This window comes from Budorcas taxicolor, chromosome 2 (assembly GCF_023091745.1).
Source record: "Budorcas taxicolor isolate Tak-1 chromosome 2, Takin1.1, whole genome shotgun sequence".
Taxonomy (NCBI): domain Eukaryota; kingdom Metazoa; phylum Chordata; class Mammalia; order Artiodactyla; family Bovidae; genus Budorcas; species Budorcas taxicolor.
In genome coordinates this window covers 130,898,837-130,925,545 of record NC_068911.1, presented here as the reverse complement: position 1 = coordinate 130,925,545, position 26,709 = coordinate 130,898,837, and the positions used below count along the sequence as shown (strand labels likewise).

The following is a 26,709-nucleotide window of genomic DNA, read 5'->3' as shown; positions in this document are numbered from 1 at the left end:
AATAACTTTCCGAGAAAAAAAAAAGAAAGAAACCCAAAATAGTATTAAGGCACAATGGGAAAGACAGTGTGCCCACATGTAACACAGCACAGTAGAAACGGTCTTTTGTAATTGAAACAATAGTACTATTTCCTCACCCAAGTTCAGCCTTCTTCTAAGCCTGGACAGTGAAGAAATACATATGTAATTAATTTAAGGAAATTACAAAGGCAGCTCATCCATGGCTTTATAAAATAATCTCTGACACAGAACTGCATTCTCAGAAGCAACCAGATGTCATGAAGCCTTAATGAAAAACACCAGATAAGTGGCTTTAGTTCAACACACAGAAACTGGCCTGATTAAATCAATGAACTTCTATCAGATATTTATATCATCTGGAACATAAAATCTAGCCTCCTGAAAGCTGAAAAACATTTCTTTCATCAAGAAATTTCACTAAAGGTTATGACATTTTACTCAACTTAATCGTTTCAGTTGTTTCACTTCACTCACTTCCTAAGTGATACACCCAAGTTCCTTTGATTTGTTTCCACTCAGTGGAGAAAAAACCTGCAAGTCACATGTAAAATTATATCAAACTCCATGCTTGACATTTGAAACTATATCACCTCAGAAGTATTTAGCTCTTTTCTTAGGCCTGAATTGTACTGTGATAGATATACATCTTTCATAGAAAGAAGCTGTATTTCTTTAAAAATTCTCAAAGAAAAAACTTAGAGAAAGGCAAGTAATATGCTTTTGTCTATACAGTTAAAAAAACATATTTTAGGACAGTGCTGGTCAAACCTGGGCACACATTTAAATCATCAGGGAGCCTTTATTTAAACTAACAATACCTCCTTTTACCCAGATCAAATCAAACTTTTGAATGTGATGTCTAAGCATTGGTGATCTTTACTTTTTTTTAAGCAACCCGGATAATATACATTCCTTTTCAGATTCTTGAAATGACTCTGTAATGACCTTCTCAAATAGATCATTATGAAGCACTGAGTAGAGTTCCCTGTGCTATACAGCAGGCTCTTATTAGTTCTCTATTCTATATATAGTAGTGTGTATAGGTCAAATGCTCAGAGAAGAGTATGAGGTCTCAAATCACTCATTCCTCTACATGGAAAATTCATAGTTATTTTGAATCTTTAGTCAGTTCAGTTCAGTTCAGTCGCTCAGTCGTGTCCAACTCTTTGCGACCCCGTGAATCGCAGCACGCCAGGCCTCCCTGTCCATCACCAACTCCCGGAGTTCACTCAGACTCATGTCCATCGAGTCAGTGATGCCATCCAGCCATCTCATCCTCTGTCGTCCCCTTCTCCTCCTGCCCTCAATCCCTCCCAGCATTAGAGTCTTTTCCAGTGAGTCAACTCTTCGCATGAGGTGGCCAAAGTACTGGAGTTTCAGCTTTAGCATCATTCCCTCCAAAATCCCAGGGCTGATCTCCTTCAGAATGGACTGGTTGGATTTCCTTGCAGTCCAAGGGACTCTCAAGAGTCTTCTCCAACACCACAGTTCAAAAGCATCAATTCTTTGGCGCTCAGCTTTCTTCACAGTCCAACTCTTACATCCATACGTGACTACTGGAAAAACCATAGCCTTGACTAGATGGACCTTAGTCAGCAATGTAATGTCCCTGCTTTTTAATATGCTATCTAGGTTGGTCATAACTTTTCTTCCAAGGAGTAAGTGTCTTTTAATTTCATGGCTGCTGTCACCATCTGCAGTGATTTTGGAGCTCCAAAAAATAAAGTGTGACACTGTTTCCACTGTTTCGCCATCTATTTCCCATGAAGTGATGGGACCAGATGCCACGATCTTCGTTTTCTGAATGTTGAGCTTTAAGCCAACTTGTTCACTGTCCTCTTTCACTTTCATCAAGAGGCTTTTTAGTTCCTCTTCACTTTCTGCCATAAGGGTGGTGTCATCTGCATATCTGAGGTTATTGATATTTCTCCCGGCAGTCTTGATTCCAGCTTGTGCTTCATCCAGCACAGCGTTTCTCATGATGTACTCTGCATATAACTTAAATAAGCAGGGTGACAATATACAGCCTTGACATACTCCTTTTCCTATTTGGAACCAGTCTGTTGTTCCATGTCCAGTTCTAATTGTTGCTTCCTGACCTGCATATAGGTTTCTCAAGAGGCAGGTCAGGTGGTTTGGTATTCCCATCTCTTTCAGAATTTTCCACAGTTGATTGTGATCCACACAGTCAAAGGCTTTGGCATAGTCAATAAAGCAGAAATAGATGTTTTTCTGGAACTCTCCTGCTTTTTTTTCCCTTAAGGCAGTTAAAGGCTTGTCTTTTATTGAATGAGTGATCTATGCAATTGCCGAGGCCACTATCTACAGAGAAGAGGGGGAGAACTTTATTTCTTGGTCTCTTCCTCCTTGGACAGAGTCTTGATGATTTCCTCCTTCTTGGCCTGGAGCTGCTCTTCACGGCGCTTGCGCGCTTCCTTGGTCTTAGACCTGCGGGCCTCAGCCTGGTCCGCCAGAAGCTTTTTGCAAGCCTTGTCTGCCTTCAGGTTGTGGATATGTTCCATGAGAATCCGCTTGTTTTTGAACACGTTACCCTTCACCTTCAGGTACAGGCTGTGATACATGTGGCGGTCAATCTTAGATTCACGGTATCCTCTGAGCAGCCGGCGCAGAATTCTCATCCTCCTCATCCACGTTACCTTCTCGGGCATTCGAGCATTGGCAGTACCCTTTTGCTTACCTATACCCATATGCCTGCCCTTCAGGCGAGCCAAGGTGTTTTTCTGGCATCGAGCCCGGGAATGGACAGTCACAGGCTTCCGGATGATCAGCCCATCTTTGATCAGCTTCCGGATCTGCTGGCGGGAGTTGGCATTGGCGATTTCACTGGTCTCATTGGGGTCCAACCAGACCTTCTTGCCACAGCGAAGGACACTGGAGGCAAGCCTCTTCTGAAGCCCAAGCATACTCATGGCCGCGGCCGCAGCGGCAAAAGGAAAAGCAAGTCTCTTGCTTTTTTGATGATCCAGCGGATGTTGGCAATTTGATCTTTGGTTCCTCTGCCTTTTCTAAAACCAACTTGAACAACTGGAAGTTCTGGGTTCACGTATTGCTGAAGCCTGGCTTGGAGAATTTTGAGCATTACTTTACTAGCGTGTGAGATGAGTGCAACTGTGCAGTAGTTTGAGCATTCTTTGGCATTGCCTTTCTTTGGGATTGGAATGAAAATACCTTTTCCAGTCCTGTGGCCTCTGCTGAGTTTTCCAAATTTGCTGGCATATTGAGTGCAGTGCTTTCACAGCATCATCTTTCAGGATTTGAAATAGCTCAACTAGAATTCCATCACCTCCACTAGCTTTGTTCGTAGTGATGCTTTCTAAGGCCCACTTGACTCCACGTTCCAGGATGTCTGGCTCTAGGTGAGTGATCACGCCATCATGATTATCTTGGTCGTGAAGATCTTTTTTGTACAGTTCTTCCATGTATTCTTGCCACCTCTTCTTAATATCTTCTGCTTCTGTTGGGTGGTTTTATTTGGTTGCTCAGACGGTAAAGAATCTGCCTGCAATTCAGGAGACCTGGGTTTGATCCCTGAGTCAAAAAGATCCTCTGGAGAAGGGAATGGCTATCCATTCCAATATCCTTGCCTGAAGAATTCCATGGACAGAGGAGGCTAGCAGGCTATATCCATTAGGTTGCAAAGAGTCTGACATCACTGAGCAGCTAACACATCTGGTTTTATTTTACAGCCTTTCTCTTTGGGATTAATGACATCAAATTCTTTAATCCTTGTATCAAACATCTGATTAACTTCTATTTACTCTTTCATAGTAACTGTGTGTAGCTTATATTTGTTTTCAAAATTCTACTAACACATTTCTAAAATGTCTTTGCCCGAGTAATCTCTAAATTTAGAGGCCATTATGGCAGAGAACATCATAGGGAGCTTGGGACATAGTAAGCTATAGAAGTAGCCAATGAGACAACTGAGACAAAGAGAGAAATGGGCCTTAGAAAATTTTATTCAGAGGAATTCAAACTTATGCCTCTCTTATCCAAATATACTCATCCAAATAGTATCAAGTATCTAATAGTGCTTTTCAATATGAGAGAAAAAAGAAACATCCTGACCTGACTACTGTGGTTGTGAGGAAGGCATCCTGCATCTGGATATGCTGCCTTCACAAAGTCAAAAGTACGAATAGTAATCTCCTCTTTGCGCTAATGAGCATTCCCCCACTACAGCACATTTATAACTTCCATGAACTGAGTGAAAGTCGGTCCGGGGATGCATTCGCTGTTTTATCATATTATCCCTTGCTCACACTACTTTGAAAAGAGCTGAAGAAAGAAATCCCTTGGAAGACAGCTTCCTGTCCATTTACAACCTAGAAGGGACCCTCACAAAAGAAAAAAACACTTGCTGGCAAGCCAACATGTTTCCTGAGATAAGAGAAGGGAACATAAACACATTCATTTTAAAGTACTCATTTTTTAACTATAGCTGCTAATATTGAATGACAGTTGGCATAAAACCTAATTGGATGAGGTGCATTAGAGTTAAGTGTATCAAGCCAAAATGCATTTACATCTGCCTTACAGATTTCTGGAAGCATCTCACAGTATGCATCTCAGCAGCTATAACCATTTCTAACCCAGCTTCCTCTTCCAGGAAGTTTATTTTAGGATTAGAAATTTAAATACTGTATCAACAGAAAAAGAAGAAAAGCGTAAGTAATTTTTTAAAATTGTTATATAACATAGCCATAGTTCAGGACAATATATAAAATAAAGAACCTGCCTCCTACTCTTGCCCAAGATACACCTTGATCTTCAGTCACTAGCCAGCCCAGCGCCATTGACTTCTGCAGTCATTATCCATAATGACAATGATGAATCAGAAGAGATAGCCAATTTATCAATTACTACTCTCATTTTGATGAAATATAACAGCTTTTCCTCAGCCTATCTTTCTAAAGATTTTCAATTAGTCTTGTTAGTTTCCTTTCTACCAGCTATAGAGAAATTAATATAAAGAAATGACACAAAGATCAAATAAGAGGCAGGCAGAAAGAAAAGGTGGGAAAGAAGAGGGTAACTTAGATACTTCTCCAAATATATAAGGAGCTCCTAAATAACAAAGAATCAGCTAAGAAATGGTGCCTACTCCACTCACTGGAATTTTTAAAAGCTCTGTTTCCATAGCTTTATGTCAGGGCAAGCCTTTGAAAAAGCAGAGACCCTCACACATGCTTTGTTTCTAGGAACAAGTACTTTAAAATATTTCCTTTATTAGTTTCTCACTTTTTATGAATTAACCCTAAGCCTCACCAAAAAAGGAGAAGAAGAAAACAAAGCTCAAACCAGCAGACCTGAACAAATCAGAATGCCTTCCCTATTAGATGTGATTGCTTTTTCCATTCAACACTTAGAGTGGAGTGCTTACAATTTCCCCACTGACTTTAATATTGACTCAAGGCAACAGTCACCTTGAATCCCTCCAATACCAGGCGGAGTATCTTACTAACAATAAATGACTGAGGATGGTTCTTGAATTTAAAAATTGAAACCATCTTGCTATACACTCACACACACACAATCATGAGTTTTCAAGAAAGCACAAATCTGTGGAAATGGGAAATAACTGTATCCAGTGCAGTAAAGAGACATTTCAGAATGGCAGTTTCTCAACCATCACAAGCTGAAGAAAAAACCCAGGTTCCCAACTCAACATCCTTCCATAAGATCAGCACAGAAACTAGCCACACTTCAACAGATGGTAGCTGAGGAATTGGTAGCCAAGTACCAAGAGTTCTGCAATATTAGTAGCAATGGCCAGAGAAACTGTGGGAAGGACCACTGAAGTTCAAAATGGAAAAACTGGTCATTGTTGGAATCTTTTAGTCACATCATGTCTTACTCATTCACCACTGAAGAGAATTTCTTCTAAAACAGCCAGGTCCTGATCCATGAAGAATATTTGATCTTCCAACCTAAACAAAACCAGAAATACACATATACAGTGTGTAGAAAGACCACAGCCCTGCAGTTTCTATAAATTCCCAAAATACCTTTCAGTTCAGTTCACTTCAGTTCAGTCGCTCAGTCATGTCCAACTCTTTGTGACTCTATGAATCAGCACGCCAGGCCTCCCTGTCCATCACCATCTTCCAGAGTTCACTCAAACTCACGTCCATCGAGTCGGTGATGCCATACAGCCATCTCATCCTCTGTCGTCCCCTTCTTATCCTGCCCTCAATCCCTCCCAGCATCAGGGTCTTTTCCAATGAGTCAACTCTTTGCATGAGGTGGCCAAAGTACTGGAGTTTCAGCCTCAGCATCAGTCCTTCCAATGAACATCCAGGAATGATCTCCTTTAGAATGGACTGGTTGGATCTCCTTGCAGTCCAAGGGACTCTCAAGAGTCTTCTCCAACACCACAGTTCAAAAGCATCAATTCTTTGGCACTCGGCTTTCTTCACAGTCCAACTCTCACATCCATACATGACCACTGGAAAAAACCATAGCCTTGACTAGACAGACCTTTGTTGGCAAAGTAATATCTCTGCTTTTTAATATGTTATCTAGGCTACTCATAACTTTCCTTCCAAGGAATAAGCATCTTTTAATTTCATGGCTGCAATCACCATCTGCAGTGATTTTGGAGCTCCAAAAAATAAAGTCTGACACTGTTTCCACTGTTTCCCCATCTATTTCCCATGAAGTGACGGGACCAGATGCCATGATCTTCGTTTTCTGAATGTTGAGCTTTAAGCCAACTTTTTCACTCTCCTCTTTCACTTTCATCAAGAGGCTTCTTAGTTCCTCTTCACTTTCTGCCATAAGGGTGGTGTCATCTGCATATCTGAGGTTATTGATATTTCTCTCGGCAATCTTGATTCCAGCTTGTGCTTCTTCCAGCCCAGCGTTTCTCATGATGTACTCTGCATATAAGTTAAATAAGCAGGGTGACAATATACAGCCTCTCCATTTTCATTTTCATGTTCAACTGAACTTGCAGTAACAAAAACATTCAAGAAAGAGTTTTACCATAGTCCTTTATATTTCACAATGAATTTAAACCTGGAAAAAAAGGGCTCTGTCCCATGGTAAAAAGATTGGTTGGTGAGCTGGTTGGTCAGTGGGTTGGCTGATTGGTTGAAGGGGGGCACAAGGTCCATTCTAATGTCCCTGAGATCATATTCAGTAAAGCCATCTCTAGACAGGAAGGCAGAAGCTTCATCAATACCACTTGCATAAAGGTACTGGTAATGTCTGCCTGAAAGAGAAAAGTATGGGTGGAATTTGGATGGAGAAATTAGTAACTTAAGGACCAGCTATATAAGTTACTGCTCAAAGCAACAGCTGAGCCCCTTGTGATTCTAATCCAGTTCAATGACTTTATTCTCTTTATAAAAAAAGAAAAGGAAAAGAAATATTCTCAGAGTAGTATACATTACAGCACCAATTCCAAACCACTGCTCTGAGGTGGCTGAGGCAACAGTAAAGTATATAATGAAATGATATAATGACTTCCATCAGCCTGATTTAAACACTTTTATGGGAACAAATTTGGCCTTGGAATGCGGACTGCAGCAGGACAAAGACTAATAGAGTTTTGCCAAGAAAATGCACTGGTCATAGCAAACACCCTCTCCCAACAACACAAGAGAAGACTCTACACATGGACATCACCAGATGGTCAACACCAAAATCAGATTGATTATATTCTTTGTAGCCAAAAATGGAGAAGCTCTATACAGTCAACAAAAACAAGACCAGGAGCTGACTGTGGCTCAGATCATGAACTCCTTATTACCATTTTCAGACTTAAATTGAAGAAAGCAGGGAAAACCACTAGACCATTCAGGTATGACCTAAATAAAATCCCTTATGATTATACAGTGGAAGTGAGAAATAGATTTAAGGGCCTAGATCTGATAGATAGAGTGCCTGATGAACTATGGAATGAGGTTCGTCACACTGTACAGGAGACAGGGATCAAGACCATCCCCAAGAAAAAGAAATGCAAAAAAGCAAAATGGCTGTCTGGGGAGGCCTTACAAATAGCTGTGAAAAGAAGAGAAGTCAAAAGCAAAGGAGAAAAGCAATAATATAAGCATCTGAATGCAGAGTTCCAGAGAATAGCAAGAAGAGATAAGAAAGCTTTCCTCAGCAATCAATGCAAAGAAATAGAGGAAAAGAACAGAATGGGAAAGACTAGAGATCTCTTCAAGAAAATTAGAGATACCAAAGGAACATTTCATGTAAAGATGGGCTTGATAAAGGACAGAAATGGTATGGACCTAACAGAAACAGAAGATATTAAGGAGAGGTGGCAAGAATACACAGAACTGTACAAAAAAGATTTTCATGACCCAGATAATCATGATGGTGTGATCACTCATCTAGAGCCAGACATCCTGGAATGTGAAGTCAAGCGGGCCTTGGAAAGCATCACTACGAACAAAGCTAGTGGAGGTGATGGAATTCCAGTTGAGCTATTTCAAATCCTGATGCTGTGAAAGTGCTGCAATCAATATGACAGCAAATTTGAAAAACTCAGCAGTGGCCACAGGACTGGAAAAGGTCAGTTTTCATTCCAATCCCAAAGAAAGGCAATGCCAAAGAATGCTCAAACTACCACACAATTGCACTCATCTCACATGCTAGTAAAGTAATGCTCAAAATTCTCCGAGCCAGGCTTCAGCAATACGTGAACTGTGAACTTCCAGATGTTCAAGCTGGTTTTAGAAAAGGCAGAGGAACCAGAGATCAAATTGCCAACATTCTCTGGATCATCAAAAAAGCAAGAGAGTGCCAGAAAAACATCTATTTCTGCTTTATTGACTATGCCAAAGCCTTTGACTATGTGGATCACAATAAACTGTGGAAAATTCTGAAAGAGATGGGAATGCCAGACCACCTGACCTGCCTCTTGAGTAATCTGTAAGCAGGCCAGGAAGCAACAGTTAGAACTGGACATGGAACAACAGACTGGTTCCAAATAGGAAAAGGAGTACGTCAAGGGTGGATATTGTCACCCTGCTTATTTAACATCTATGCAGAGTACATCATGAGAAATGCTGGGCTGGAAGAAACACAAACTGGAATCAAGATTGCCAGGAGAAATATCAATAACCTCAGATATGCAGATGACACCACCCTTATGGCAGAAAGTGAAGAGGAACTAAAAAGCCTCTTGATGAAAGTGAAAGAGGAGAGTGAAAAAGTTGGCTTAAAGCTCAACATTCAGAAAATGAAGATCATGGCATCCGGTCCCATCACTTCATGGGAGATAGATGGGGAAACAGTGGAAACAGTGTCACACTTTATTTTGGGGGGCTCCAAAATCACTGCAGATGGTAACTGCAGCCATGAAATTAAAAGAAGCTTACTCCTTGGAAGAAAAGTTATGACCAACCTAGATAGCATATTAAAAAGCAGAGACATTACATTGCCGACTAAGGTCCATCTAGTCAAGGCTATGGTTTTTCCTGTGGTCATGTACGGATGTGAGAGTTGGACTGTGAAGAGGGCTGAGTGCCGAAGAATTGATGCTTTTGAACTGTGGTGTTGGAGAAGACTCTTGAGAGTCCCTTGGACTGCAAGGAGATCCAACCAGTCCATTCTGAAAGAGATCAACCCTGGGATTTCTTTGGAAGGAATGATGCTAAAGCTGAAACTCCAGTACTTTGGCAACCTCATGTGAAGAGTTGACTCATTGGAAAAGAATTTGATACTGGGAGGGATTGGGGGCAGGAGGAGAAGGGGACCACAGAGGATGAGATGGCTGGATGGCTTCACAGACTTGATGGACTTGAGTCTGAGTGAACTCCGGGAGTTGGTGATGGACAGGGAGGCCTGGCGTGCTGCAATACATGGGGTCGCAAAGAGTCGGACATGACTGAGCAAATGAACTGAACTAATGGGAGCAAAGCAATCCTGACCTTGGCTGCTGGCAATGAACTCTGAATAGACTCTGTCTTCCCTTCTGAGACACCTCCCACTTTTCCTTTCTCTGTCAAGGTGGCTCTTGTTTTCACTTGAGGTGGAATTTATCCACAAAAAATTTAAGAGAGTAAACATGAAATATGACTTGGCCCAAACTCACTTCTCTTTCCTGCCATCCTCCAGCCAACTTGTCCTTTGGGACTCTGCTGTCCACAGCCCCTGATCACTTGAGACCCTTGATAATAGACTGAAACATGGTATTGGAGAAGTCTCTTTAGAGTCCCTTGGATGGCAAAGAGATCAAACCAGTCAATCCTACAGGAAATCAACCCTGAATATTCATTGGAATGACTTGCTGATGCTGAAGCTACAGTACTTTGGCCACCTGATGCAAAGAGCCAACTCATTGGAAAAGACCCTGATGCAGGCAAAGATTGAGAAGAAGGGGAAAGAGGCGACAGCAGATGAGATGGTTGGATGGCATCACTGACTCAAAGGACATGAGTTTGAGCAAACTCCAGGAGGTAATGGAGGACAGAGGAGCCTGGCATGCTGCAGTCCATGGGGTCACAAAGAGTCAGACATGACTTAAGAGAAAGAACAACAACAAATAACAAAAGAAGCATGAATATCATAAAGAATAACTTTCTCCATCATGCAGTAAAATATTTTTATAGAAAAAGATTTGACAGAAGATACAATAAACCAAATAATCCCCTTCCAGACAGGAAAAAAGACAAAAAAAAAGTTGCCCAGCCTTCTCCTTATGTAAGAACTTCTGTAAGTTATAAATGCAATTACTAAAACTGCAAACATGCCCCCTCAAGATTTGTCCTGGCAGTTACAAAACGGTTGTCTGAAAATTCTGGAGGCAAACGACCTACTGGATTAGAAAGTTCCCTTCAATGTCTGTCCTTTGTAGCTCAGCAAACCCAACCACTGATAAAAGCAGCTGTTTGATACAAATCAATAAACTAGAGCTCTTAGAATGTGTATCACTTTTCCTAAACTTAACAGGAAAATGCAAAGTATCAAAGAATAAGACATAGTAGGAAAATGAGGTCTCTTTACATGATAACCTATTAAGAAGAAAAATTAATACCCAGTTATTTCATTTTGCTTTTAACCCCTTAATTTTCACATATTCAAAGTTATCAAATATAAAATAACCCAAACATCTTTCTCTCAAGATACTGCACCAAATAGCTCAACTGCAACACAGGTTGAGTTCAGTCACATCATTTGTATGTATTCTATTTTGTGAGGAACAGATCTGATGGAGTAGTGTTTCTAATGACCAAAATAGTATGGGTTCTTTAAGCAATGTAGTAATTGGAGATTCTCCTTAACTGATATTTTCAAAAACACCTTTCTTAAAATAGGAAGGTGGGATATATGGTAATATGTGCTAAAAGATCACCACCTTCTCTTATAAAAGCATAATCAGGTTAAAATATGGCACACAGTCCATTTCAAACTACGTCAAATACTTTTTGATTGTTCATACTTATACAGACTAGTAGTAATGGATTTTTCTTTACTCCATAAGTCTTACGACTAGTAGTCATTTGCACAAATTACTGCACACTCTTCCATGCAAATTCTTCCCATGGGAATGACTTCCTCTTCTCTTTCACTCAGTGACACGTGTGCCTTACAGGAGGGGGAAAAAATGCAGTAGAACAATTTCAGGCAACAAATTTTATGAAATAAATGGATTCGCAATAAGTGTATTGTTTTCTGTTTTTTTCCGTTATTCTACAACGTCACACTGATAGAGAGAGGATAAGAGATGATACAAGTCAAAGATTGAGAAACAAAGGCAGAAGAAGCAGAAGTACAAAGTTTTCTCTATCACTCACTTTGCTGGTTACCTAGCACTGTTTTCATCTTTCTCATGGTTATTCATGAGAATTCGTATCTGCCCAGAATCTGAATGCAACCCATTCCTGTACTCTATCCTAGATCAAAATATATAAATAGCCCAGCTTTCAACTATTCCTAAAAAATATCCTTTTATCATTCATATTCCTTCTACCTAACCTTCAGAAGCTCCTGATATCTGAAAAGAAAAGGGAAAGGAATTTTGCTGAGGATCACAATGAGTCACTGTAAGTCAGAGAAATGGGCTGGGTTACCTCAGCTGGTCTGCTAATAACAGAGCTGCAGTCACTTCCAAGTGAAGAATGGGAGCCTTCCTGGCCACTGAACCAGGAGTGAAAGAGAAGCATCGTCTTCATTCACAGGCAGAGGAGCATAGTGCCTCTTCACCTGGAAGGCAGAGCTGTTTCCACTTGGGAGTGTTTATAAGACTACTAAAATAAATAAAACTAAAAGAGGGGAGATGTGTATACCAAATGTCACTGTGACAAAAAAGAAGCTAGAAAACGACTGACATAGAAGCCTTTCATTTAATCATTTATTTACGAACATAATTTAAAAACCAACAATTCAGTTGAAACATAAACATTAGCAATTAAGTAACTTCATTTAGTTAATTGACATATGCCTATGCTAAAAATATTCTCATTTTAGAAAGTTAAAATGAAAGAAAAGGAAATAAAAGTATAATGAAAAATTACCAAAGGGGAAAATATCATCCAAACATATTAAGACAATGATTATTTACATAGTGATATAGTTTCTTCAGATATTTTTCTAGCTAATTTATTTTTACATTGCTAGTCCCAAATATATACATAATTATGATTCTGTTGTTTCATTTACTATTGTTGCATCTAAGTTACTAACAACTCAATAAATATGTTTATGACAGAACTTAATCTTGAATTAAACAAAAGTAGAAAAACAAATCAGTAAAGTGACCCATCAGTGATTTAATACACACACACATAAACAAAGTTCAATATATCTCTCCAATATTAACATTTCATTATACTGTTCTCATAAGTATTTTTTAAGTTGTGGGATCTAGTGTAATTTAAGAGAGAAAGGCAGAAACACACAGGCCCCTAACCATGTTTAACAACACTTTCAAAAAATATTATAATCAGTTCATTTCAGAAATTTTCAGAGCTAAAAACTGTGCCAGTAACAATAATGTTAGCATGGATTCTACTCACAACATCTCAAATATTTATCTAGAATATATTCCAAGCATTAGTTAGTATCTATCTTCCTTCTTTAAAAATCTAATGGGGTCAAGAGAGAAATTTTGTATAAGTAACTGCCTGGAAACTCCTAATAGCTCTTCGCAGTTAGGACTCACTAGCAAATAAATACCATTTGCTTGCTTAATGCCGCTAAGGACAGAGCCAAGGAGATTTAACCTTGACAGCTAAGCCATTTATGTTGAGTAACAATGTAAATTAGAAGAAACTGCTTGTCCAAAATAAAAAGCTAATATATTATCCTGCATGTTTATCCACAACACAATGTTTTCATCAATGCTAAAGGAAACACTGACATTTATATGAAAAGAAGGTTTGGAAACTGTATATCTTTGTTTGAAATATATACACATAATAACTAGGTGCAAATATAAAGCAATGTGAAAGTCATTCAGCTTTGTCCGACTCTTTGTGACCCCATAGACTGTACAGTCTATGAATACTGGAGTGGATAGCCACTCCCTTCTCCAGGGGATCTTCCCACCCCAGGGATTGAACCCAGGTCTCCCACATTGCAGGCAGATTTTTTACCAGTTAAGGGACACCATATAAAGCAATACATCAATTCAAAAAGTATTTCACACTGTCAAACTTCGATAAAAATGACCTTGGTTTCAAATTTAACTTTAACAGTTTGTGCATTTTTTTCCAAAATAATAAATAAATAAATCTTTCTTCTTTCTTTTCCTAAAAGAGAAAGGAAAAAGTACATCTTATTTGTTTATCAATTTTTACATGAACTTGCCATAACTTCACTAATGCTAAGTATAAATATCTGTTTGGATTATTCCCAACAAGCTGCATAACCTTCAAACTTTCCATAATGCAAACAGATGTTGATGGACTTCCCAGGTGGCACTAGGGGTAAAAAAAAAAAGCCCACCTGACAATACAGTAGACAAAAGTGACGCAGGTTTGATCCCTGTGTCAGGAAGATCCCCTGGAGTAGGCAATGGCAACTTGCTCCAGTATGCTTGCCTGGAGAATCCCATGGACAGAGAAGCCTGGCAAGCTGCTGGTCGTAGAGTCACAAAGAGTCAGACACGACTGAAGCAACTTAGCACTAGCACTAGAGCAAACAGATGTTGATACTCAGATTATTTTACTTTAGGAACAGAACCGCACCATCTAACCCCTGGAAAAAATATTAAAATCTCACCTACATATTTGATTGAGATGTTGAACCCATGAAGAAAGATGGCTACTGAGAATCCCTCTTCCCAAATAGTCCTTCCAAATGAGCCAGAGAAGTTGCTAAAACTGTAAATCTATTTCTCCAGAATTTTTGTAAAGATGCTCTCTAAGCTAACTATTATTACCTAGCTGTTTGCCTTGAAAAAACTCGTCTTATTTTATTGCAATGCTTATCTTGGCTTTCTACCTTTCTTCTTTGTATTACTAGCATTAGCAAAAGGCAGAAGGTAACCCTCTGAATGAAAATGTAAGAACATACCTGCCAAATTAATACTTGAAATATCAAAGGCAAGAGACACAGAAGAGGGTGAATACACTAAGGAGGTGCTTCCTGTCTCTGGCAGCACCAAGATGAGTTTCAGGTGGTGAATAGAGACAGAATTAAATGACATTGACTTACTAGTGAGAAAGTCATCCCCTTTTTGGTTTGGTTCTGACTGCATCACAGAGAATATCTAAGTTTGGAGCTAGTTTTTAACACCACTCTAACAGTAACCTGTGGTAGATTAAAGATGACCACAGGTTCTTTGCCATTCTTTTCCCTGAATCTGTATTGGCCTCGAAAGTGAAAGTGTTAGTCTCTCAGTCATGTCCAACTCTTTTCAAGTCCATGAACTATAGCCCACCAGACTCCTTTGTCCATGGAATTCTCCAGGCAAGAATACCAGAGTGGGTAGCCATTCCCTTCTCCAGGGAATCTTCCAGACCCAGGGATCGAACCTGGGTATCCCACACTGCAGGCGGATTCTTTACCCTCTGAGTCACCAGGAAAGTACTGGCCTGAATAACTTCTTAACCAATAGAAAGTAACTAAAATATCATGAGACTTCAGAGGCTAGGTGATAAGAAGCCCCATAGCGTCCACCACACCTCTTTGAACAGTTACTGTTAGATCCCAGCGGCCATACGTGAGAAGGACAAGCCACATGAAGAAGCAACGTGTAGGCACCACAGTACAATCCTAAGGGAAGTCTCAGCAAACCGCCAGCATCTATTGTCCGACATGACATCCATCACGACAGCCACCATCACATCCAGCCTAGTTGGGCCTTCAGATTACTCCTGCTCCAGCTGCTAACTGAAAACCACAGGAGAGATCCCAACTGAGAACCACCAGATGACCCAAGTCAACCCACAAAACCATGAGCGATAGCTGTAAAATGTCACTTTAAGCCACAAATTTGGGGTGGTTTGTTTTGCAGCAACTGATAACCTGAACACTTCCTGCTCTCTCTTTGCAAGAAAAAGAGAAAAGGTGCAAGTTCAGCAAGTGCACAGGCCAACAGCAGAAAGTATACACAGATGGTTGTCTTTTCATCTTATTTATATTTATGGCAATTGATAGTGAGTTTTTATTGACAGTAATGATTAGAAAGAGAAACATCATATCAGAATATTTAGGCTGACAAATTTTTAATATCAAGGAAATTATCATTTGAGTTTGAAAGCTTATAACAAAAAATTGTGTTTGTGAATGGCTGACATTTGGGAAACTTTGCAGAAAGAGAACAAGAATGTTAATATGGAAAGGTTCTAAAGGGAGAGACTGGGATCAGGAAACAGAAATCTGTTCTTTTGCTTAGGAGTGGTAAAATGGTACTGCAAGGTCAAGAAGGTTCATTCCATACTTGACACATTCTGATGTGCTCTGTTCAAATGTCACCAATTATTCCTGAATTTCAATTGCAGGAACTAAGGGCAATCCTGATCTCTCCCATAGGTGTTGTTTGGAGGCTCTGTAGCATTGCTGCCCTGATGCTATTTACTTAATATACTCTTTAGAGGTTAAAAGAAATCACCAGGAGTCCACTGAAGCCTGACAAGTTATTTGCTGACATGCTGTGAACAGGAAGTTCACAAACAGTGTAGAGCAGCAAATAAGGATTCATAAAAGATGAGAGAGAAAACAAGATTTGTGAAGATGAAAGAGAAAGCAAAGACAAACCAAAAACCATTAACAGGCAGAAAATCTAGTACAAATACAATGAGCTATGACCTTCAAATTAAGATTGAAGTTGATTTAGAATATGTTGGGAATACAGAAGAAAAAAGATGAATGTGCTATGTATGAACATGCTATGTATAAAGAAGCAATTTTAAATATTATACTACATTATTTTATACTATACATGGGCTAAAAGAGAGATCAAAATGAAAGGAGGCTAACAACAAAGGTATGAGATTCGGTAAGAGGTGCTGCAGGCACAGAGAAGATCTCAGTGAGTGAGTGAGTAAATGAGTAAGTAAACCAGTGAGTAAATGGAAAAAATGTAATTTAAACATAACTGATAGACCATTAATTAACATTTGTGATGGATGTCTTCAGGCTTTTGTAATTACCAAAATGGCATATGATGACCTCTATAAAATACACACATGAGAAGATATGGGTGTAGACTTTCTCCTTGGTTGTGAATGGCTCCAAAAAACCAACCTTGCATTCTCCATGTCATATTTATGATTTGATAGAATTATAAAGTACTGCACTGCAGAGCTTAAGGTACATTCCTAAACAATGAAAACTGAAAATGTTAAATTTGGGAAAACTTAAGAGTCTACTTCCATTCACTTGAGAAGAAATTTCTTCCCAGAAGCTGAGCACCAATGACTGATTAAGCAATCCACTGGTTAGAACAGTGCTATCCCAACTAAAATTCAAACTAATTGATTTTTCTAGCCAACTGATTTTTCAAACTTCCTCAATACAGTTCTATAGTGTATAAATAAATCTTATACAATTCTGAAGAATTTATTTTATAATTTTTACTTTATCACCCAAATAAAAACAAATTTTTTCTAGACACTTAAATGTTTTCAGTGTGGGAAACTGCATGTGTTGTTAATAACCTCCTATCCAGTACATTCATAAATTTGATATTATTAATAATTATATCACTATTCACAAAAGTCCATCAGAAAAAGTGGAGAGGGATTCCTAATCTTTTGATTGATAAGCCACTCTTTCCATCTTAAGAAGAGCCATTTCATGATACATCTCAGGATGGTCTACTGCCCTAATTTATTCAACAAATTGGTAGGAAATCCAGAGCTAGAAATCTATATTTCCTTCACTTTATTCTATGTTCAATTCTAGATCATCCCCAATTATTAAGAAACCTTAACTGTTCAGTCTCTCACCGTGCAGAATTTTCAGTCAACTGCTTAAGTCCTCAGAAGGTAATGATTTACTTTTCTACTGAAGACCAACAAAATGAGAAAAATATTTAATTGAGCTGCCACCTTCCTCTTGTGGACAGGCAGGTTAGGATAGTGCTAAAGACTTAGACTGTGGAGTCAGCCTCAACTCTTTGGACCTTCAGGAAACAGCTTGGGCCCTCTGTGTTTCTGCTTCCTTGACTGCGAAGTGTTGACAATAGCAGTATTGCTCATGGGGTTGTTGTAAAGCTTAAATAGAATGATATATGTAAAATGCTCTATATAATGCATGGCAGAGTAAGTGTTATATGAATTTCCACCACTACTATTATTGTTCTTATTAGAATTTGCTAAAACTAACTCAAATCTAAAGGTGAATCTATCAGAGCTTCCTCAATGCTTAATATCAACGGAAGAGTCACTTGAAAAAATGTTTGTGTATTGTGATATAGCTGCTTTCAATTTCCCAGCAATTAAAAATTCATCCTTCAACCTGCAATTATTATCTTTATCAGTGCCCAGAACTCTACAAATAGGGGGCTTTCCTTAAATAACATAGCCTAAATGCAAGCAGAGAAAATTCAGAAACATGAAATAGAGAGATAATAACACAAGATTGCATAACTACTAGATTGCAAGATACCAAGCACAAGACTTGTAGAAATTCTGAGAAAGATCATTATGGACCACAGAAGTCAGCTGATATTCTGGAAAAGATACACAATTTCTGTTGGACTTTTAGCTCAAAGAAGTGCATTTCATGTGGAGAGACAGTATGATCAAAGGTACAGAGGTGGGAACAAGAGTGGAGATGCATAGAAATTAAGCAACAAAGCAGAAAGATATTTGAGGGTAAGGACAGATGTGTTTCTCCAAACATAAGCTTAAAAAAAATTCTTGTTTATTTGTGAAAATTATATTTATATGTTTATTTTCAACTTTGGTTCCTTTAATTAGATTACATTTCCTTTATTGAAGGCTTACATCTGTCAGAATTAAAGATGAGTACATTTCTGCATGCCAGTATTTTTAATCAAGGCACTTTACCACAGCTAAAAACTTTTTACCCCCAAACTTTGAAAAGGACTCCAATTAATATGGATGCCTCTTGTTTTTCTATTTCATAGGTTACGTGACATTATAATTAACACTGAGCAAATGATAGATACCTTACATAATCTGAGTGGCTTGCTGCTATATTCTGAATATTTGTGTCCCTGCAAAATTCATATGTTAAAAGTTAACACCCAGTGTGATGGCATTTATAGGTGGCCTTTTAGGAAGTCATTAGGTTATGAAGGCAAAGTCTTCATGAATGGGACTGTTGTCCTTATAAAAGAATCCCCAGAAGCTCTCTTGCCCCTTTCACCTTGTGAGGTTATAGCAAGAAGATGACCATCTATGAATCAAGGAGTGGCTCTTAGACATCGCATCTGCCAGCGCCTTGATCTTGGACTTCCCGGATACCAAAAACGGGAGAAGAAAATTTGTGTTGTTTTGTAAGCCACCCGTCTATGGTATTCTGTTACAGCTGCCCACATCGACTAGGATACTTGCCAACTTTTCAAAGAAATATAATCATTAGATACTAAAGACATAAGTATACCTTCAGTTTCAGCTCTATATCATTTTTCATTGAGCTGGGAAACTAAACTGTTCATGAATCAAAATACACAGGGCTTGTGTGCTTTGGTTTGCAATGAACATCAAATTGGCTTACATATAGTGCTGGATATTTGTCCACTTTTGGAAAACAGCTGCAATATATTTACAGAAAATACATAAACTCATTCCATTCTTAGACATATAGAAAGATAGATATACATTCTTCTAGAGGGCAAAAAAACCATGGCAAATGTATCATTTTATCTTTTTACACTATACACTGACCATAATAACCACAATAATTTGAGTACCCATTAGACTATGTGAGCCAAAGTAGGTACTTTTGCATATTTTATTATACACTTGATCTATTTTGCAATCATTTCCTCAATTTCACTCAGCAGAAATGTTACAATAAAATGAAGCAGCCATTTGGTTAACAGTAAATAAAATATAAGGATACTGTTTCAGGAGCTAGAAAAATAGTAACAATTTCCAGTTCCAAGAAAGAAATCTGTCTTCCTCAAGCACTCTGTCCTCTGCCTGTCACTGATGTAGCATCTCATACTGTAGTGTGGTATCGAATTTCCTCATGTTTTGCAAACCACTCAACATCAAAAGCACTAGAGAGAAAGATGGTACAAGTGAGCCTCTAGGAGAGCATTCTGAGACAGTCTGTGGAATAGCTGTCTGTCCCTATGACACAACCCTGTAGGAAGAGCTATACTATTCTGAGCAGCATTGTGCTTAATATATTATATTCAGAAGTTTAATTTGAGAGACCACTGATGAATTTTAAGTTACAGAACCAAATAGACAAAAGGATAGACAAGAACCTCATTGTTAATAATTTTGCATCAAGGCAAGTCATGTATTATCTTATTCAATCATCACAACGACCTTCTGATATAGGCATTATTATTATTCTCATTTAACACATGAGGAAATCAAAACAGAAAAGTTAAGAGGCTTGCCTAAGATCACAAAACTAGGAAATGGTTTGGCCAAGATTCAAACTCAAGCAATCTGACTTAAGATGTTCCAGTTTTTCTTCCACTTACTTAACATAAAATGTGAAAGTCGCTCAGTTGTGTAGACTCTTTGCGACCCCATGCACTAGTCCATGGAATTCTCTAGGCCAGAATGCTGAAATGGGTAGCCTTTCCCTTCCCCAGGAGATCATTCCAACCCAGGGATCCAACCCATTGTGGGTGGATTCTTTACCAGCTGAGTCACAAGAGAAGCCCAAGAATACTGAGTGGGTAGCCTTTCCCTTCTTCAGTGGATCTTCTCAACCCAGGAATCAAACAGGGGTCTCGTGCATTGCAAGCAGATTCTTTACCAACTGAGCTATCAGGGAAGCCCTATTTCTAAACATGCTATAAGTCTTACACAGGTCATGTGGCAGGGGTGGGGAATGGTTATGCTCTTCATAGCCACTCAGAAAAATCAGGCATTCAGAAGGTATACAGAAGCTAGATACATATTTCCTCATTCACGAAGGCAAGAAAAATAAATGTGACAAATCTCACACTAGCTCTTAAAACTTCTTCCAGGAAAATAAAAAATGTCATTTCCTCTCTTTTTTCATTGGTCATCACAAGTCATGTGGCTGTGCCAAAAAGGAGGTGGGAAATGCAATCTCTCTGCCAGGAAGGCAGAGAGCCAAAATATTTCGGACTAGAACTAATGACAGCCATTAAGGAAGTCAATGAATGGGGCTTTCAAAGACAAAAGGAACAACATTAGAATTGGCAGGAAGGTGGAACTTCCAAGAACAACCACAATTATTTTTTAGTTGTGATGAAACATCATCATGGCAAATGGTATATGGGATAAATAACCTATAGAGAAAAAAAAAAAACACGCTTCAGTAGAAAACTGCACTGTCTACCACCCCTCTGGGTTATCTGATTCTGATTCTATAGATGTTATTTTACAATACCATCAGTTGTAGGTAATTGATTGCAATGCAAAATAATTGTTGCCTATAGATTTGCAGATTCTGTTTTGTCCAATAGAAGTCAAATTGACTTGTCTCCTTCACAGTGAAAAAAGCTAGTTTTGCCTCTATTTGCACATTCATTTCAATATTCTTGATCTATAAGTGTGTCTGATCTTTTATTAGATCCTCTAAAGGATTATTCTGGTTTTTTCATATGAGTTAAACAAAATTTTTAACATGACCATTATTTTTATATCTCTATGAGAGTCATCAGAGAAGGCAATGGCACCCGACTCCAGTACTCTTGCCTGGAAAATCCCATGGACGGAGGAGCCTGGTAAGCTGCAGTCCATGGGGTCGCTAAGAGTCGGACACGACTGAGCAACTTCACTTTCACTTTTCACTTTCATGCATTGGAGAAGGAAATGGCAACCCACTCCAGTGTTCTTGCCTGGAGAATCCCAGGGATGGGGGAGCCTAGTGGGCTGCCGTCTATGGAGTCGCACAGTCAGACACGACTGAAGCGACTTAGCACCATAAGAGTCATAATTTGTCTTTTTAAAAATTATCTTTTAACTAAACCATTATTTTTTATAATAAACTTAATTTCTAGAACTATCTTAGATCTCTAGAAAAATTATAAAGATAAAATAGTTTCCACATACCCCCCATTTAATTTCCCCTATTAACATCTTGCATTAGAATGGTACATTTTTTAATAGTTAATGAACCATTATTGATATACTATTATTAGCTAAAGTCCATAATGTATTCAGATCTCGCTTGTTTTTATCTAGTGTCTTTTTTTCTGTTCCACTATCCTATTTGTAATAATACTTTATATTCAATTATCATGTCTCCTTAAGCTCCTCTTGACTGTGATAATTTCTCAGACTTTCCTTGCTTTGACAGCTTTGATAATTTTGAGGAGTACTAGTCAAAAATTTTGTATATTGTCCACCAGCTTGGGTTTGTCTGATACTTTTCTCATGATCAGACTGAGGTTATAGGTTTGAGAGAAGATGATTACAGAGGTAAAGTACCATTTTATCACATCATATAAAAAAAAATACATGCTAGCAAATGTCTTATAACTGCTAATGTTACCTCAATCACCTGTTTAACACTGGTCAGGTTTCCACATTGAAAAGTTACTTTTTCCCTCCCTCTGGCACTGTACTCTTACATCAATATGGATCCATGGGTATTTATTTTATATTTCAGATTATAATCCAATATTACTTTATTTTGTTGCTCAAACAGTTCCAATTTGGCCACTATGAGTTTTTCCTTTGGATCTTATATCCCTTTGACATAACCAATCATTTTGAGGTTTTTTGTTGTTTTTGTGTTTACTGCAGTTTGTTGCTATTGCTGTTGTCATTTTGTCTCATTTTAGTTTTGAGCACTTCTTTACTTTCTTGTACTGCAAGATGCTACAGGCCCATCTTGTATGTGTCCTGGCCAGTCCCAGAATCATCTATTTCTCTAAGGAGCCCTGCTTCCTTTCATTAGAGAATGGTATTAGAAACCAAGATCTGTATGAGAAGTATGCTTATTGCTACAGAAATGTCATTGCTAGGTACTGTCAGCTGTCAGGGCAAGGAGATACTTGTCTATACTAACCCATGTATATACACAAATCTATAAATATTTCTATATGTATAGATTGTTATCCACACTAAGCTAAGCATGAGTTCATATTGATATTTCCAACTTTAATCTACTACCACATTAGTCTCCTCCCCTGGCTTATTTATAAACTCTCACTCCAACAGTGGGAAAACTGGCTCCCACCATCTACCACTCACTTATTTAATTGTTCATTTTCAAAATACATGTATCACAGTACCAGAACTCTTTACTCATATCCACATAGAAAATGTAATAATATTTCATTGTATAGGTATACCACAGTTTGTTTACTCATTCACCAACTGAAGGACATCTTGGTTGACTTGTTTTTTATTATTGCTAATAAAGCTACCATATGCATTCGCATATAAGTTTTTATGTGGTCATTAGTTTTCACATCGGTTTGGTAAATGCCCAGGAGTGCAACTGTTGGATTGTATAGTAAGATTATTTTTAACTTTGTAAAAAACTGCCAGCCTCTCACCAACAATGAATGAAAATACTATTGCTTCACATCCTTGCCAGAAATTACTATTATCAGGGTGTTTTTTTTTTCAATTTTTGCTAATCTAAAAGATGTGCGGTGGTATCACATTGTTGTCTTAATCTGAAATTCCCTTATGACATGATTTTGAGCCTCTTTCTTTCTATTATCTGTACACTTCCCTTACTGAGGTGTCTGTTTAGTGATAACTCTTTATCATAAAAAGTTATTTTCCTCAGCACTGGACATGAGAATCCATCCTTGATTGTCCTTCACTTTAGTTTTTGAGAAGCACTTGGTATTCAGTTTGAACTGGCTTTCCCTAAATGCCTGCCCTGTTAATGATTATTCCATCCTGTCCTCTAAGCTGAAGCAGCTGGTGATGATGGTTAAGACGGTGAGGACAGTGCCCATGATGATCATGTTACTAAGCTCTGAATGCTAACCATGTGCACTCGGAGTGCACTTCATGGATTATTTCATTTACTCTTCACAACCCTAAAAGGTAGGTGCTATCAGCATGCCTGTTTCCTAAACTTGAGTACATAAAGGTAGAGAACATTAAGAAACTTGCCCATATTTACAGTTAGTAAGCAACTGAGCCACTATTTGAATACAGAGAGGTAAAGCCCAAAGCCTGTGATTTTAACCACTACGGAATATTCATACTGCCTAGACACTAAAGGTTGAAAAGATAAAAATAATCATTTAAAATATTCTTTCTCAATTCTTAAAAATACTTCATGTGAGACACCAAATCAATCATTTTTGGAAACTATGATAAAAATCATCACTACCTATGAAACAGAATGGAACAACCACTCATCTCTACAAACAACTGCTGAGTTGTCAGAATAATGTATCTTAATGCTGGAAATATACTGCTACTGAATAGGATAGAGAAGAACTAATGTACAGAGAAGCACAGTCTTTGCCTCAGGGATGTAATGCTTAGCACAAGGAAGGTTTCAGCAACTCCAAGTCATAAAAATTATATGACCACAAGCAGCACAGAACTATGCCTACCAGCTTCTGCAACTATAGCAACTAAAGCTGCTGTGTTGTTTGATGCTACTTTAGCCATTTATCCTATTGTTCCCCTGAAAAAAAATATGCTAATTCTAGAAGTCAGAGCAGCTAAGACACCTCAGGAAATGTCACTGGCAAAATTTCATATCACCACCCTCAGTGTCTCCCAGCTCCCCATCACCACACCACACCAGCCAAATGCATTGAGCTCTAAAATAGAGAGGAAATTACTCCCCTTATCAGATACAGATGAGGTGTCAGTGCCTCATGGAGGTGAATACTGCTGGGCTAGAAATAATCACTAGAACACCTGATCCTCGCTGAGGATTAGCCAGCCACCTCTTTGAAAGTATGTGCTGTTAAGAAGACGCTCTTCCTTCTTCTGCTTAAGTCTCAACACCACTCAACTGGGAATTTCATATTCTCTTGTCACTAGGACATTTTTTTCTTTTTAATCTCCTTCTAAAAAGTAAAATTTTAAATTTGGACAAAAACCTCCCTTTATCACAGAGTTTCTGGAGAGAACATCCTCTATTTCACCTCTTTCTTTCATACTTAAAATCCTTCCTAAACTCATTCTCCATTTAAATATGAGAAGGAAGTAGGATGTGGACTTCTCAGCTTTCTGTAAAATGGGATTGTGTACATACAAATCCTGCTACGTTATTCTGTATGGTTGATGTTGCCATTACATCTAATGGCTTGTCCTTGAGATCAGTTTAAATCATCTGATTCATTATTGCTTCCAAACATAAAAAAAAAAAAAAAGCAGATGATTTGAAGATTAAACCCTTTCTTTAAGAATTTTCCAGTTTATTGTGATCCACAATCAAAGGCTTCAGCATAGTCAATAAAGCAGAAGTAGATGTTTTCTTGGAAATCTCTTGCTTTTTCGATGATCCAACGGATGTTGGCAATTTGATCTCTGGTTCCTCTGCATTTTCTAAATGCAACTTGAACATCTGGAAGTTCTTGGTTCACGTAGCGTTGAAGCCTGGCTTGGAGAATTTCGAGCATTACTTTGCTACTGTGTGAAAGTGAAAGTTGCTCAATCGTGTCAGACTCTTTGCGACCCCATGGACTGTATAGTCTATGGAATTCTCCATCCCTGGCTACCCAGGGAGTGGGTAGCCATTCCCTTCTCCAGGGTATCTTCCCACCCCAGGGATCGAACCCAGGTCTCCCACATTGCAGGAGGATTCTTTACCAGCTGAGCCACAAGAGAAGCCCAAGAATACTGAAGTGGGTAGCCTATCCCTTCTCCAGTGGATCTTCCTGACCCAGGAACCAAACCAGGTCTCCTGCATTGCAGGTGGATTCTTTACCAACTGAGCTATGAGGCTACTGTGTGAGATGAGTGCAATTGTGCAGTAGTTTAAACATTCTTAGGCATTGCCTTTCTTTAGGATTGGAATGAAAACTGACCTTTTCCTGTCCTGTGGCCACTGCTGAGTTTTCCAAATTTGCTGGCATACTGAATGCACCACTTCAACACCATCATCTTTTAGGATTTGAAATATTTCAATTGGAATTCCATCACCCCCATTAGCTTTGTTCACAGTGATGAAGATCTTTTCTGTATAATTCTTCTGTATATTCTTGCCACCTCTTCTTAATATCTTCTACTACTGTTAGGTCCATACAATTTTTGTTCTTTATTATGCCCATCTTTGCATGAAATGTTCCCTTGGTATCTCTAATTAAATGTTTTAATCTAATTAATTCTAATATAATTAAATGTTCCCTTGTTATCACCTGACCTGCCTCTTGAGAAATCTGTATACAGGTCAAGAACAGTTAGAACCGTACATGGAACAGACTGGTTCCAAATTAGGAAAGGAGTATATCAAGGCTATAGATTGTCACCCTACTTATTTAACTTATATGCAGAGTACATCAGGAGAAATGCTAGACTGGATGAAGCACAAGCTGGAATCAAGATTGCCGGGAGAAATATCAATAACCTCAGATATGCAGATGGCACCACCCTCATGGCAGAAAGCAAAGAACTAAAGAGCCTCTTGATGAAAGTGAAAGATGAGAGTGAAAAAGTTGGCTTAAAACTCAACATTCAGAAAACTAAGATCATGGCATCCGGTCTTCTCACTTCATGGCAAATACATGGGGAAACAATGGAAACAGTGACAGACTTTATTTCCTTGGGCTCCAAAATCACTGCAGATAGTGACTGCAGCCATGAAATTAAAAGACGCTTGCTCCTTTCAAGAAAAGTTGACCAACCTAGATAGCATATTAAAAAGCAGAGACATTACTTTGCCAACAAAGGTCCGTCTAGTCAAAGCTATGGTTTTTCCAGTAGTCATGTATAGATGTGAGAGTGACTATAAAGACAGCTGAGCACTGAAGAATTGATGCTTTTGAACTGTGGTGTTGGAGAATACTCTTGAGAGTCTCTTGGACTGCAAAGACATCCAACCAGTCAATCCTAAAGGAAATCAGTTCTGAATATTCATTTGAAGGACTGATGGTGAAGCTGAAACCCCAATCCTTTGGCCACCTCATCCAAAGAACTGACTCATTGGAAAAGACCCTGATGCTGGGAAAGATTGAAGGCAGAAGGAGAAGGGGCCAACAGA

The 26,709-nt window shown here is 38.6% G+C and overlaps 2 protein-coding genes across 2 annotated transcripts in view; both read right to left on the bottom strand.

Annotated features, from left to right (window-relative positions):
* PLCL1 (phospholipase C like 1 (inactive)) overlaps window positions 1-26,709 on the bottom strand; it is a 368,975-nt gene that overhangs the window by 226,929 nt on the left and 115,337 nt on the right. The window lies entirely within an intron of this gene.
* On the bottom strand, window positions 2,289-2,951 carry LOC128062561 (60S ribosomal protein L19-like). Its single transcript, XM_052655059.1, has one exon. The coding sequence runs from the start codon at window positions 2,949-2,951 to the stop codon at window positions 2,367-2,369; it is 585 nt and encodes a 194-aa protein (XP_052511019.1). The 3' UTR covers window positions 2,289-2,366.

What these genes read in the sequence shown, in the direction of transcription:
- LOC128062561 (XM_052655059.1), bottom strand. Translation starts at nt 2,951, where the DNA reads ATGAGTATGCTTGGGCTTCAGAAGAGGCTTGCCTCCAGTGTCCTTCGC.